General features: G+C 35.7%; 1 protein-coding gene across 1 annotated transcript in view; it reads left to right on the plus strand.

Moving 5' to 3' along the window:
• The window catches only part of Hells (helicase, lymphoid specific), a 28,767-nt gene extending 14,406 nt beyond the window's left edge, over positions 1 to 14,361 (plus strand). The window contains exons 11-22 of the mRNA XM_070021241.1: positions 619 to 815; positions 2,732 to 2,828; positions 3,650 to 3,811; positions 4,464 to 4,603; positions 4,683 to 4,821; positions 6,510 to 6,593; positions 6,671 to 6,790; positions 7,517 to 7,633; positions 8,164 to 8,323; positions 9,718 to 9,814; positions 10,068 to 10,144; positions 13,051 to 14,361. Of these exons, the coding sequence (XP_069877342.1) occupies positions 619 to 815; positions 2,732 to 2,828; positions 3,650 to 3,811; positions 4,464 to 4,603; positions 4,683 to 4,821; positions 6,510 to 6,593; positions 6,671 to 6,790; positions 7,517 to 7,633; positions 8,164 to 8,323; positions 9,718 to 9,814; positions 10,068 to 10,144; positions 13,051 to 13,145 (1,485 nt within the window). The 3' untranslated portion in view covers positions 13,146 to 14,361. The remainder of the gene's footprint in view (positions 1 to 618; positions 816 to 2,731; positions 2,829 to 3,649; positions 3,812 to 4,463; positions 4,604 to 4,682; positions 4,822 to 6,509; positions 6,594 to 6,670; positions 6,791 to 7,516; positions 7,634 to 8,163; positions 8,324 to 9,717; positions 9,815 to 10,067; positions 10,145 to 13,050) is intronic.
• The last annotated feature ends 1,608 nt before the right edge of the window (positions 14,362 to 15,969 follow it).

Raw genomic sequence — 15,969 nt, forward strand, 5'->3', positions numbered from 1 at the left:
AATACTAATGCAGTTTAAAATTTCAGAATACCTGAAATTAATGAACTTTGGCTAGAATTGTTTTTAAATCTAATTTCAAAACTTGATAAAACATTGGAAATAAAAGATTACTTCTACTATAGAAAGAATGAGGCACTGATAGCGTCATAACAGATGGACTTCAAATATTATTTCCTGACCTAATGAAATCTGTTTTCAGATTATATTGGTTTAGGAATCCATTAATTTAACTCATTGTTAAATCTTTTGAAAACATGTTTATCTCATTACATACCAAAGTGACATTTGATAAGATTCAACATCTGGGCTGGGAAGGTTGCTCAGTGGTGAGCGCTTGCCTTGCATGCCTGAGGCCCTGAGTTCGATTCCTCAGTACCACATAAGCAAAATTTAGAAAAAAGCTGGAAGTGGCACTGTGGCTCAAGTGGCAGAGCGCTAGCCTTGAGCTGAAGAGCTGAGGGACAGCGCCCAGGCCCAGAGTTCAGGCCCCACGACCAGACCCAAAAAAAAAAAAAAAAAAGGATTCAACATCTACACATCTTAATAAAAGTTTTATTTTAGAAATGCTTTTAGGAAAAAATCATTTATAAAAATGTTTTCCCTCAATTCATTTTCTAGCATTGCTATTGGAAATACTTAATAGTAGATGAAGGACACAGGATTAAGAATATGAAGTGCCGTCTGATCAGGGAGTTAAAACGGTTCAATGCTGATAACAAACTACTTTTGACTGGTACTCCCTTGCAAAACAATCTATCAGAACTTTGGTCATTGCTAAACTTTTTGTTGCCAGATGTATTTGACGATTTGAAAAGGTAGGTAAGCCAGTTACTTTACTGTTTTATATTTTTCACTGCCCTTTTCTAAGTACCTGAATTTAAGTGCTATCTTTTGGTAGAGTCTTTGTGATATATATTAAATTCATCTTTTGATATAAAATATATATGAGCACATAAAAGAGAACTTATAACTAACTATATATTAATGAAAGGAAAACTAAAAATGTTACATTAGGAAGATATTTCCAAGATTTTGTCTTGGGACTTTCTACAAAGAGGTGTGTGTGTGTAGAGGTGTGTGTGTGTGTGTGTGTGTGCACGCGCGTGTGCGTGCGCGCACTTGTGTGCGTGCGCGCGCACTTAAAAGACAATCCAAGGCAAGGTATCAGTGGCTTACACCTGTAATCCTAGCTGTGGGTCTAAAGATCACTGTTATGGGTCTACCACTTAGTGGTAGAATGCTTGCCTAGCATGCATAAAGCCCTGGGTTTGATTCCTCAGTTCCACATAAACAGAAAAAAACCAGAGGTAGTGCTGTGGCACAAGTGGTAGAGTGCTGGCCTTGAGTACAGAGAAGTTGAACTCAGGTTCTGAGTTCAAGCCCAGGATCAGCAAAAAAAAAAAAAAAAAAAAATCACAGTTACAACCCACCTTGTTAAACATTTGTGAAACTCTCTTTCTCCAGTAAACTAACCCAAAAAAGCTAGAAATGGAACTGTGACTTAAATGGTAGAGCCACTAGCCACTAGCCTTAAGCCTGGGATAGCACCCAAGCTTCTGAATTCAAGCCCTGGGATTGATGTGCACACACTTGCACAGACACCCAAAAAAAAACCCCCAGAACTGTGGAAATGGAAGTGTCCTCCATTTCCTTTCACATATATTAGAAAACAGAGACATAAATTTTTTACAAAATCTGATTAGTTAGTGCCACAACAAAATTAAAACAAAGATTTCCCAATTTTAACCTACTACTTTTTTTTTTTTTTTGGGTCCGGTCGTGGGGCCTGAACTCTGGGCCTGGCGCTGTCCCTCAGCTTTTCAGCTCAAGGCTAGCGCTCTACCACTTGAGCCACAGCGCCACTTCTGGCTTTTTTCTTTATGTGGTGCTGAGAATTGAACCCAGGGCCCTCAGCATTGCAAGGCAAGCACTCTACCAATGAGCCACCTTCCCAGCCCCAACCTACCACTTTTTAAAGGTAGGAAACAGTTTGAGTTCTGCATTCCATCACACACACACAAAATGTTTTCAAAAAATGAGTATCCCTAGAATAGCAAAGGTAGCTGCAATTAAGATGTCCAGATGTTCTAGTTACCATGTCCTTTTCTCAATCTAAGGTAGACTTGTAGCTTAGTAGTAGAGTGCTTGCCTAATATACACAAAGCTCCTGGTAACCACAAAAATGTTTTGTTGTTAGAGTGGGTCAGATTTCTATCACTCTGTAGAGGTAGACCATATAGCCATGGTTCGGCAATAGCTGTAATTTCTGCAACTATTCATAATGTTTGATAAAATATTAGCTTTTAGCCTGAGGTTATAGCATCATGTCTTGGATTTCATCCCTGTTACCACAAGACAAAAATCTGTACCTTAGTCATTATTTTTTTTATTATAATAGGTATTAACATTTTTTAATTGAAAAAACATCCCTTTTAGATTTGCAGTTTCTGATTATTGAATCAAAGTCATCATTTACATCCTTTTTATTTGTGTGTTTTCTTTAGTGGTACTGGAATTGACCTCAAGGCTTTGCACTTGCTAGTCAAATGCTTTATGACTTGATCTTTGTCACCAGTCCTTTGTTCTTTTTCATTATATTAAAAATGGCATATGAGGATTTGGCAACTGTCCATATGCTTCATAATAAACTATGAAATTAGAAACCCTGTTTCAAGATAATATAATTGATTTTATGTTAGGTTAACTTGTAATCATTTCTCTTTTTTTCCAGCTTTGAGTCTTGGTTTGACATCACTAGTCTTTCTGATACTGCTGAAGATATCATAGCTAAAGAAAGAGAACAGAATGTATTACATATGCTACACCAGGTGTTGACTGTTTTTCTTACTCTGTTTACTCCACCCTCATAGATAATGAATTCTAGAGACACTACCCATTATTGTTCAGACTTAAAAAGTGAAATGAGTCTCCCTAAGTCAAATCACTTTCTTGCCCTGTTCCTACTTCCAGAAGTCATGGGGTTATGGATAGTAACTACAGATAGTGGTGGTTTTTTTTTTTTTTCCTTTTCCTCTAAATTGTTAGCAACGATCCTCTTTTTCTGTTAACTTCTATCTCGTTTATAAATGTGATATAGTGTAAGAGAATTTTAAGCCTGAAGATCTTAAGGAAACATTTTATATCGTTGGGTTGGTTGGCTCTCTAGTCATCTTAAGATGTCACTAAAATATTTGGACTTAACACTGTCAATCCAAAGAAGAATAAATATTATTTTAATAGAAAAGAAGTCAGGCATGAGTGGTTCACAGCTGTAATCCTAGCTACTCAGGATGCTGAGGTTCATAGATGTCTGTTTGAAAGCAGCTTGGGCATACAAATGTAAGAGATCCTTAACCTCCAATTAACCAGAAAAAAGCCAGAGTGGAGATGTAGATCAAGTGGTACATAGCCAGCCTTGAGCAGAAAAGCTTAAAAAAGAGTACATGACCCCAGTACTGGCATATATGTGGCAGGGGGAAGATTAGAAAACACTGAGTTTATCTTTTGCTGGTTTGCTTTGGGAATATTTCAAGGAGGTGGTAACTTTTAAGACAATACACTAGGGAAGAAAGTGTGAGAAGTATGGATATGGTATTCCCAAAAAGAAAAGAATACTTAATGTTTGTATTTATTCATGTTTACATTTTAGATTCTAACCCCTTTCTTACTGAGAAGACTGAAATCTGATGTTGCTCTTGAAGTTCCTCCTAAACGAGAAGTAGTTGTTTATGCACCACTTTCAAAGAAACAAGAAGTCTTTTATACAGCCATTGTGAACCGAACGATTGCGAAGATGTTTGGATCTAGTGAGGTAGAATGTGTTTTGAAATAGAATGTAAATAAAATACAGCATGATTTTTTTTCTTTACTTTTTTCTTTTTTTGGTGGGGGGGGGGGTTAGGGAGGGTTGGGTGAGCATTGTCCCTGAGCTTTTCAGCTCAAGTTGAGCACTCTACCATTTGAGCCACAGTGCCACTTCTAGTTTTCTGGTGGTTTATTGGTGATGATAGTGTCATGGACTTTTCCTGCCTGGCCTGGCTTTGAACTGGGATCCTCAGACCTCAGCCTCCTGAGTAGCTAGGATTGCAGGCTTGAGCTAACCAGTGCCTGGTCCAGACTTATTTATCAATTGCTTTACCAGGAATGTATTGATGGGATTAGTATAATGATTGAAAAATGGTGTAGTCATGCATGTATTACAAGAGAGAGGTCGTATGTGGTCATTATATAACTGAAGATTAGAGTTTTCTCTAAACTCAAATTAAAAATTGAGAATATTTATATTTGGCTTTATATTATGAATTTCTTGTAATTATGACTTGGAGAATTATTAGACTTGACAAAGATCAGTTTTCTTTAAATCTTAAAGTCATTTTATACATAAATATATTTTGAACATAAACTTGTTTGCATTTAGAACTTAAGCATATGGGGTTTTAAACAGACATTTAATTATCTTCCAGAAAGAATCAGTGGAACTAAGTCCTACTGGACGACCAAAACGAAAAACCAGAAAATCAATAAATTATAGCAAACTAGATGAGTTTCCTAATGAATTGGAAAAACTAATGAGTCAAATACAGCCAGAAGTGGACCGCGAAAAGTGAGTTTAAACATAAATTTGAAATAATTTAAACTATGTTTTTCACAATTATCATATTCACATATCATGTTTTTGATAGGACTGTTGTAGAAATGAATATTCCTGTAGAATCTGAAGTTAATCTGAAACTACAGAATATAATGATGCTACTTCGTAAATGTTGTAATCATCCATATCTGATTGAGTACCCTATAGATCCTGTCACACAAGAGTTTAAGGTAAATATTATTTAATAATTTTTTTATATTGGGACACAATATTACTTTGTTTGATTTGTTATTTAATGTAGAACTGTGTACCAAAATTAGTCCTTTCAGTAAGGGGAGAATGGTGGTCATTTCCTATGTGCTATGCAACAAGTATTTTAATTCATACATTTAAAACTTTGTTTTTCCTCTTTAGTCCTGAACTCAGGGCCTGAGTTTTTTAATTTTAATTTTAATTTTAATTTTTATTTGAGCCATAGTACCAATTCCCGACTTTTTCTGATTATGTGGTACAGAGGTTCCCAACCCAGGGCTTCATGCCAACTAGGTAAGGGACTCTACCACTAAGCCACGTACCCAGCCTTAATTAAACTTCTTGTACACTTTTATGTGAACAGTTAAGAATTTATTCTGAAATTTTAGTGATTCAGTTATTTTGTTCTCTATTTTTGGGGGTAGTAATATTTTCAGTAACTGAATGTTAAAAGACCAGCTTATCAAAATCAGTTTGCTTGCTGGTTAAGTCTCAACAAATAGCCACAGAAAAAAGTATCATATTCAATGAATAAAATTGTGTAGTTGATAGAAAAGTTGCATGACTTTAAAAGAAATGTTCGTAGTAACCACTAAAATTTGTTTCATTACTAGTTTCCCTGGCAGTATTGACTTTTTGAGTCAGATAGAGCTTGTTTGGAGATCATGACCTGTGCACTGTATTTAGTAGCTTCCCTAGCCTCTAGGTCGCAGTAGTGTATGTCTTCCCCATTTGTGACAACCTACTCCATCTACTGCCACATTTGATGTGGGTAGAAGGGAAAATGCTATCATTTGACAATCTCTACTTTTACATAAAGGAAGATAAAACTTGACTCCTGTATAAAAATACCTCTTCGATGGGTAATTTTACCAAAGGGAGAAAATTGTCTTTAGTGTGAATGAGATTACTTAGAAACTCGTATGTTTTCTTTAATGTGTACTGGAACTCTGATAGCAATTTTTGAAAAAGTTACTTGATTATAAAGGAAAAAACCCTCAGATGATACAATAAGTTTGAACTTATGTTCTCTTTTCCAAAGTCTTTTTGTTGGTGGTGGTTGTAGGGCTTGAACTTGGCCTGGGTGCTGTCCCTGAGCCTCTTTGTGTCCAAGGCTAGCCTTCTACCACTTGAGCCACAGCACCACTTCTGGTTTTTGAATGGTTAGTTGGTGATAAGGGTCTCATGAGACTTTTCTGTCTGGACTGGCTTCGAACCACGATCCTCCTAAGTAGCTAGGATTATAGGCGTGAACTGGCACCCTGCTGTACAAAGTTGTGTTTTTTTTATTGTGAAAATACCGTACAGAGGGGTTACAATTACGTGGGCAAGGTAATGAGTACATTTCTTATCAAGCATTGTTGCCTCCTTTGTTTCCCCTTCCCAATCCTTTCCATATCCCCCCACCCCCTGTACAAAGTTTTTGATAGAAGAGTAAGATAGATTTTGTTCATGGATAGGCTCATGGTCTTATTTGAACTTAATTCTTCTGTGCTGAATCACTTTTCATTCTACTGTGTATGTTTTCCATTAGAAGTCAGTAACCTCTATTGAAAGGTCTTTGTATTTTTTAATGAATTGCCATTGTGAATCAAATTATTCAGATGATTTTCATGTTTATAGGGCAAATGGTTAGTAACTATCCTTTTATTTTTCTACTTTTAAGATTGATGAAGAATTAGTAACAAACTCTGGGAAACTGTTAATTTTGGATCGAATGCTGCCAGAACTTAAGAAAAGAGGACATAAGGTGGTAATTTTGATTGGACTTTGAATTGCTTGAGTTTTATGAATCAGTATCTCGACATTAAGATATTTAAATTTCAGGTGCTGCTTTTTTCACAAATGACAAGAATGCTGGATATTTTGATGGACTACTGTCAACTCAGAGATTTCAACTTTAGTAGACTTGATGGGTCCATGTCTTATTCAGAGAGAGAAAACCATGTAAGACTACTTTTGTCATTCATTAACTTCTTTTTTGTACCTTCTGATTTGACTTTTGAAGTAATGTATAAAGTAGACCTTTAAATTGATGAGAAATTACCAAAAACCCTATAAAAGCTAGCATTTTGCTTTTGTATTTATGAATTGGTGTTTGGTTCTTGTGTGTGTATACGTACGTGCATGTATGTGCATATATTTTTTCAAATATATAACGTATCTAGAATTAGGTATCTATATATCATCACAAATGAAGAACATTCAGATAACAGCTATAAATGTTTCCCTCTCAGGTTCAATGTTTCATTAAACAAATTTCAAGTGAAGCAAAGTAGAAAGTACTTAGCATTATTATTCCACCTAGAATTTGCTATGAAAATAGTTTTCTTGCCTGGTCCTGGGCTTTGAACTCAGGATCTGGCCCTTGTTAAAGGCAGCCATTCTACCTCTGATCCACAGCTTAACCCTACCATTAACATTTGACTATGTGTTGTTATTATATGTGATACAGGATCAAGCCATTGAGGTAACCATTTAGCATTTAGTCTTTTAATTCATTTGTTTTGAAGTTGGTTTGACTTCATAGCCCTATATTTGCTATGCTGAGCAGGGCAGGGCACCCTAGGTGAGTTTGGCCAAGTTTGGAAAAGTTGTCAGTGGAAATTAAAAACAATCCCTTCTCAGCTAGTTATTTTTAATTTATTATGTTTTCATCTTTTCTGCTTTTAGATGCACAGCTTCAACACAGATCCAGGTGTATTTCTTTTCTTAGTGAGTACACGAGCTGGTGGCCTGGGTATTAATTTGACGGCAGCAGATACAGTTATCATTTATGATAGTGATTGGGTAAGTTGTAACCCTCAATGTGCAAATTATATTTCTGTTCTGAATTTTCAATCCTTCATTGTAAAAGTCGTGGTTTGATTTGTCAAAAGTTTGAACTTGTTTCTTTGGAATATTTAAAGATTTAAATTCTGTCAAGAGTATAATGGATGGTAATGTTATGCAAATAGTTTAGAACCCTAAGTTGAGTTAAGCTACATTTGATCATGAATGTTGGCTTTACCTCTATATCTTGGGTTAAGTTAATTTTTAACATAATACTGTTAAAATGTTATTTTATTTTATTTTTGTCGTCATGAGGCTTGAACTCTGGGCCTGGGCACTATCCCTCAGCTCTTCAGCTCAAGGCAAAGGCTCTACGATATGAGCCACAGCACCACTTTCAGTTTTTGGTAGTTAATTGGAGATGAAAGTCTCATGGACTTTCCTGCTCGGGCTGGCTTTGAACCGTGATCCTTGATCTCAGCCTCCTGAGTAGGATTACAGGCATGAGCCACCGATGCCCGGCCTTAAATGTTATTTTTACTTTTAAGAATCCACAGTCTGATCTTCAGGCCCAGGATAGATGTCACAGAATTGGTCAAACGAAGCCAGTTGTTGTATATCGTCTTGTTACAGCAAATACTATCGACCAGAAAATTGTGGAAAGAGCAGCTGCTAAAAGAAAGTTGGAGAAGTTGATCATCCACAAAAGTAAATGATGTTCTCATGATTCTTTTTTGCTTAATTGTCATTGCATGTGTACAATCCCATTAATGTCATTACTGTTACTTTCCTTACAAAACAAATTAGTGCAGTTATGTGACAGGATTTTAATAAGCAGAGGAGGATTTGGAGTTCTTAACAGTCTACACTAAATTGGTAATCATAGAACATTACTGTTTTTCTAAATGAGGCCTAAAGGGGTAGACAAAGGACTATAAGAAAAGTTACACGTTCTCTAATGTATTAAACATTAAATTAATGGTATATTCAACTAGTCCGATTCAAAATCTGTGTGTATTAATATAGATAGGATTCAAAGTTAGTGAGCAGAGGTGACTCATTAAGGTCTTTCATGTTACATTCTTTGAGATTCCTTGGGTAAATTTTACCTTTACTCATTCAATATAAAATTGACTAATTGAGTTCATGACTTGATTGTCATGAATTGAAAATTGCTTCTACAAATTGTCAAGCCTAGAGAAATTTGAGCATCATAATAAAATGTTGAAAGTTACTGCAAGTTAGTTTTATAATACTACTCTGCTTGCTGGTATGATAATCGGTTTTTAAGGAAAAGTGGGTTAGGTTTTAGAGCAGTTTGACTTTTGTGACTTATTAGTCAGTCAGTAATTTGACTACAACAATCAGATGGGGATAAAATGAGTCTTAACCTAATACATTTTTGTGTTAACTTAAAAGTTTTCACATGTGTTACTTTAGAAATTCAGATGATGAGATAAATTATATTTGCTTTTAAGTTTAGGTAACATTGTCAGTTACCTTTTCCTAAGTTCTGAGGTTAACGTCACACAAAAAATTTGAAAGATTTTATGAAATTCTGGTACTTTTTGTTGATGTGTAATATATATAGTAAAAAACACAGCTTTTAAATTTATAGTTTGGTAAAATACGTATATTTATAGTTATCTAGATTAAGAGAATGAGCATTCTCATATAATAAAGTTTACACAGGCACCCTTTCAGTCATTCTCTGTGTCAGTCTGAGATTATCTACTATTGTAATTTTTGTCACATTTTTTTACACATACTATTTTGACATTCATATCCTTGAATTAGAAGGTTTGTTTTGCTAAGTAGTTTTGTTTTTTGTCCATTCTTTTGTTTGTTTGGTTTTTTTTGTTTTGTTTTTTTGTCAGTTGTGGGGCTTGAACTCTGGTCCTGGACGCTGTCCCTCAGCTCTTCAGCTCAAGGCGAGCACTCTACCACTTGAGCTACAGCGCCACTTCCCATTCTTTTGTTAATGGATACTTTCATTGTTTCCTGATTGGATTTATTGTAAACAAATTATAAGTTATTCTCATAGGTTTATAATATAGTTCAGCTTTAAAATGGATTTTTAATGTTCATTTTTTTTTCTCTAGATCATTTCAAAGGTGGCCAATCTGGATTAAATCAACCTAAAACTTTCTTAGATCCTAAAGAATTGATGGAATTATTAAAATCTAGAGATTATGAAAGGTAAAAGTTTTTTTTTTTTTGGTGTGTGTGTGTGTGTGTGTGTGTGTGTGTGTGTGTGTGTGTGTGTGTGTGTGTGTGTGTGTGTGTGTGTGTGTGTGTGTGTGTGTGTGTGTGTGTGTGTGTGTTAACTGAGGATTGAACTTGGATACTTGTGCTTGCTAGGTGCTCTTCCATTTAACCTATACCTTGAGCCCTTAAAATTTCTTCATAAAAATAGAAAGCATCATTTTGATTTAATATTTTATTTTTCTAGGGAAGTAAAAGGATCAAGAGAGAAGGTCATTAGTGATAAGGATCTAGAGTTGTTGTTAGATCGAAGTGATCTTATTGGTAAGTTTTTGTCATTCATTTTTTTTTAATAATGAACTTTTTTTGCCATTTTTTGTCATTCATTTTTTTTTAATAATGAACTTGTGTTTTTTTGGCCATTCCTGGCCCTTGAACTAAAGGTTCTGGGTACTGTCCCTGAGCCTCTTGGTTCTCAAGTTAGTGCTCTACCACTTGAGCCACAGCACTTCTGGCTTTTTCTGAGTAGTTTATTAGAGGAAATAGTTTTGCTTTCCTTCGTTCTGTCTTCTAACCTCCATTCTCAGTCTCACCTCCTGAGTAGTTAGGATAACAGATGGGAGCCACCAGTGCTCAGCTATAAGAACATAGTTTTAAACATACTGACTACCAAAAGAACAAACAAAAAATATGGGAAAATATATGCAAAGTACTATTCTGTTGATTGCTTTAAATTTTGTATCTTAAGTTCAGCAGGTTTTTTTGCCTAGCAAATCGATGCTTCATATTGTATGTCCTGTAGGTTGCTATAATAAGAAATATGATTTGGCTTTTGTAACTATACTAGGTCATTTTAAGAGGATTTCAGATTTTTCCAATTGAATCAAAATTTGTAGCATTTGAATCAGGAGCCAAATTCCATTATTATATATAGTGCACCCCTCTTGTTTTTCCTTATTTGCTAGAAAATATGTGTACTTTGCCTGTAAAATGACTTACTTTTCCTTCTTTCTTCCTTTCTTTTTTCCCTTTCCTTTCTTTCTTTCCTTCTTTCTTCCTTCCTTCCTTTCTTCCCTTTCTTTTTTTGTCAGTTATGGGGCTGAACTCTGGGCTTGGGCACTGTCTCTGAGCTCTTCAGCTCAAGGCTAGAGCTTTTCCACTTACAGCACCACTTCCAGTTTTCTGGTGTTTAACTGGAGATGAGAGTCTCATGGACTTTCCTGCCCAGGCTGGCTTTGAATCATGATCCACAAATCTCAGCCTCCTGAGTAGGATTACAGATGGGAGCCACTGGCACCCAGCTTGGCTTACATTTCTTTATAATCAGCTGGTTCTTCCCCCTCCATGTTTATTAATTTGTTTTTCAGTGTATATTTCTTATAGATTGATAAGTAGCTCTCTTTTTTTTTTAATTTAATTTTATTTTATTTGAGAACATACTGTACAGAGGGGCTACAATTACATGGGCAGGATAATGCATACATTTCTTACCAAGCATTGCAGCCTCCTCCTTTGTTTACCCTTCACCTCCCTTCCCCGCCTCCCCCCTCCCCCCACCCAATTATACCCCCCTCCCCCCCCACACCGACATTGTAAAGCTGGTTTTGACATGACATTTTCTACTTCTCATTGTTGCAACAGATCCACCTGAATCCTTAAACGACTTGTTTGTCCCCATCTCCTCCACATGTTATACTGACATCAAATATAGTGAAAGCGGGGGTTACACTGTGGGGGAGATAAGTAGCTCTCTTAATCAGATTTAAGTTCTCTATCTGAGCAAAGAAAAGTTTTTTAAACACACTTTTATATTGATTGATTAGAACTTGTATTTCCTTAGGTTTTGCAAAATGATTTGTCTGTGCTATCAGCTTTATTAGTTGAAATTTGTCTACTGAGAATTTTTCTTTTGCATTTAGAAAAGAAAGCATCTAAAATAAAAAGTGGGCAGTACAGATTGGTTATTTATCAAGTTACAGAAAAATGAGTTGCTACTATAATAATGACCTTCAATTATTTTGTAAACATTCAAAATTAATTTTCTAACTAGTTTAGAATGCATTGCTAAAGCAACTCATATCCTCATTGCCAGTCATCTTTCTAGCTGGGTTTAGTGACATTGTGCTGGGATCTTGAAGTTGGTGATTATTACTTATTCTGCAGAAATAAGCAGAAACTAACACATAATTGAGTATAGTGTTGTAATGTCTTTGACATATTTTCATATGTTGCATTGGAACCAGGTTTTTCTTACTAAATTTATAAACATTTTAAATATATTGTGGATACAAGTTCTTCGGATATGTCTTTCAGCACTTCTTAAATTTAGTGCCTTTGGGGGGGGGGCAGTCTTTAGTCTTCAGGCTTGAACTCAGGACCAAGGCACTGTCCCTGAGCCTCTTGTGCTCAAGGCTAGCACTAATTTATTTCAGTTATCGTATCTTTTTTTTTTTTTGCTGGTCCTGGGACTTGAACTTGGGGCCTGGGCTCTTCCCTGAGCATCTCTGTGCTCAAGGCAGCACTCTACCACTCAAACCACAGGGCCACTTCCGACTTTTTCTGTTTATATGGTACTGAGGAATGGAACCCAGGGCTTCATGCATGTCAAGCAAGCACTCTACCATAAGCCTCATTCTCAGACCCAAATTTAGGGTCTTGATGAGTTAAAGTTGTTAAGTTTTGTTGTAGCCCATTCCAGTTTTACCGAGTTGGATTTTTTTTTTTGTTATTGTTGTTTTTAGCTATAAATCTGTCTAATCCTTGGGTGAGGTGACAAATGCTTGTCATCCATTTGTGACATAAAGCATAAAGCAAGACCCCACCTTGAAAATAAACCAGCGCAGAAAGGGGAGTGGTGTAAGTGATATAATATAGTACCTGTCTAGCAAGCATGAGCCCCAAGTGCAATCCACAGGACCACCAAAAGAACAAGCAAAAATTATAATTCAAAGTACTATTCTGTTTATTTTAACTTTTTGCATCAAATTCAGCAGGTGTTTTGCCTAGCAAATTGAGGTTTCATGTTATATATTTATAGTTTGCTGTAATAAGAGCAATACATACTTGGTTTTTGTAACTATTTCTGGGTAAGGAAAAGCATGTCCTTCATTTCTGTGGGTTTATATATTTTAGACAGGTGATTGATTCATTTTGCAAGAAACTTTTTTTCATTTCTTTCCTCAGGTTCTTTTTTTTATTTAAAGTACTTGCTTTATTTTTTTTTCCCATAGATCAAATGAAAGCCTCTGGACCAGTTAAAGAGAAGACAGGAATATTCAAGATAGTAGAAAATTCTGAAGATTCCAGTCCTGAATGTTTGTTTTAAGTGAAGCTTTAAAAAAAGGCCTTTTTAACTTGCTTGTGTATATCCAATGAGGTTTTTTTTACATTAGTTTTGAAGTCCATTTTGTCCACTTCACTTTTTTGATTATGTCAGTTTATATAAATGTAACTGATATCACCACATACTTAACAGTGTAATTCCTCCTAGCCTTATTAAGAACAAAATTCCTAATAAGTTTAGATTTTTAGTTACTTTCTCAGTCTGGGTAGTACTCTTAGGTATGGTCTAATGTTTACTTAACCATTGCCAGATTTATGCAGTCTTCCTGTGGAAGTTTAGTAAATGTCTCTTTTTGTCTCTCCTTTCTCACAGTTGTAATACAGTTCAAGGAATTAACACTTCTGTTATGGAGTAGGCTTTCAAGAGGGAGGATTGACTGAGGTTGTGCTTTTTGTCACGAAAGTAAAAAAAATCGTTTTTACTTTTAGGGTTATAAGATAGTTTACCAAATAAATGTTTATTATAAAATGATTTTTTTTTTTTTGGTCGGTCATGGGGCTTGAACTCTGGGCCTGGGGTGCTGTCCCTCAACTCTTCAGCTCAAGGCTAGCACTCTACCACTTGAGCCATAGTGTCACTTCCAGTTTTCTGGTGGTTAATTGGAGATGATTCTCATGGACTTTCCTGTCCAGGCTGGCTTTGAAATGTGATCCTCAGATCTCAGCCTCCTGAGTAGCTAGGATTACAGGTGTGAGCCATTGGCACTTGGCCCATTTATGAAATTATTTTGCCAGGAAAATAATTGAAGTGAAATAATAAACATGACTGGTTTGACATTCAACATCATTATGCTCTTAGTTTCATCCACTAGTACATATAACCATGTTGTAGAAAAATGTAAAGTGACGGGTAGCAAAGAATACTGAAAGAAACTATCATTTTGGCAAAAATACCAAAAGTTGGAAATGTTAGTCTGTTGTGCAGGATAAGAGAACAAACATTGGATAACCTATACCCCCTGGGTGAAAAAGAAGAATCTAAATGTTTATGCTGGGAAGGGACAGGCTTCCTGGAGTAGGTGTTTTGGTTAGTATGTATTGGAAAACTCAACCTGTATTTCATGTTTAAATTATAATGCTATAGGAAAGTGAAACCAGAGCTCAGAAAGAGAAATGGTTTGAGAGAACATTTAATTTAAAAAAAGAAAAGAAAGACTACAGAGCAATTATATTTTGTGTTGTGTTTTTAAATAAATGAAAATGTTCATTCACCAGCAGACTCATTGGTCTTGATTGAAATCAATGTGACTTCAGTGAGTCTGTTCTTTTCCATTCTCCCAATAACTTCATCTCTGTTCTTATATCCCCAGTACGCCTTCCTTTCCTTGTTTCTTGTAGCATTAAGAAAATAGGGTCAATCAGAAAAGAGCTTTAAAAGATGTCTTCAGTGCATTTATTTATCCTTACTTATTTTTCATTATTCTTTCCTGTTACTACTTACACATTGTCCTAACCAGAACCATTGAAAAGCTTTGCACTTTTCCTCTGATAGCAAAACAATTTTGTAAAACTTCTCTCCATTCATTTAGGTTTTTTTTTCTTTTATTTAATGAGCCCAATCTGGTCAGATTTCATCTGATTCCACTGGAATTACTGATCTCCCAGTGATCTGGTTTTATTTGATCTATCATCAGCATTTCGCATATGATTTTTTTTTTTAGAAAAGAATTCGTTGGCTTATAGCAAACACATTAAATTTCCATTCCGCTCTTTCTTGTATGTTTTTTGCATGTGAGACCTTTAAGAATTAGAATTTCCCAGACAGCTTGATACATCCCTGATGTTCTTACCTTATTTCTTCCTTACCAGCAGTTCTGATGACACTTATTTGTATTCTCAGTCAGAACCTTTGTCCTGAACTGTGATGTAGGTACCTTGGCTTTTTTACTCGAGTACGTGATAATTGTAACTACTCTAAACATTTGGTTTTTGGTTCTGCCATTTGCCTCTGTATTTTCCTCTTTCAGTTCTTCCAATTATTTAACAAAATTGGAAGATGCTTTTTCCTCACACTTCACATCTGATTATATACTTTATAAATATGTCTATAATACTACCTTCTCTCTTTTTTTTTTTTTTTTTTTTTTTAGTTGTGGGGCTTAAACTCTGGGCCTGGATGCTATCCCTCAGCTCTACAGCTCAAGGCTAACGCTCTACCACTTGAGCCACAGCACCACTTCCAATTTTCTAGTGGTTTATTGGAGAGTCTCATGGGCTTTCCTGTCCAGGCTGGCTTTGAACCATGATCCTCAGATCTCAGCCTCCTGAGTAGCTCTAGGATTACAGGCGTGAGCCACCAGTGCTTGGCTTACCGTATCTTTTAACATGTAATCACGGGCCCTATATCTGTTTAGCTTAGGCATAGAATTTATGTTTTGACTAAACATCTTGATAGTCAATTGTGAAATCAATATTTGTGCTGTTTAATAACTATTAAGTGTAAACCTTAAATATGTTCATTGGTAACTACCTCTTCCTATGTGAACCTAAATATTTTCTCAAATTTTTTTTTGTAGAACACTTATCACACATGTATGCACACATATACTTGTATACCTCAAAAGCTAGAAAGGACAGCTACATATTATCTGGTCCTTGAGGTTACTATAATTGGTCTGCGTGCTTTCATTGGTTCTCAATTGAAACCCTCCAAGCTGTTTCAACCAAGCATGGAAAATGCTGAGACGTGTTCACAGAAGTGGTAATCACTTAAGATTCCCTAGTCTCATATTCCAGATGACCTCATCTGGAGTAGACATCATCCCAGGTGATAGCATCCTAGTTCAACACCTTTTGGACATGACTTC

Source organism: Dipodomys merriami, unplaced genomic scaffold, assembly GCF_024711535.1.
Source record: "Dipodomys merriami isolate MVZ:Mamm:240054 unplaced genomic scaffold, mDipMer1.0.p SCAF_14, whole genome shotgun sequence".
NCBI classification, from domain to species: domain Eukaryota; kingdom Metazoa; phylum Chordata; class Mammalia; order Rodentia; family Heteromyidae; genus Dipodomys; species Dipodomys merriami.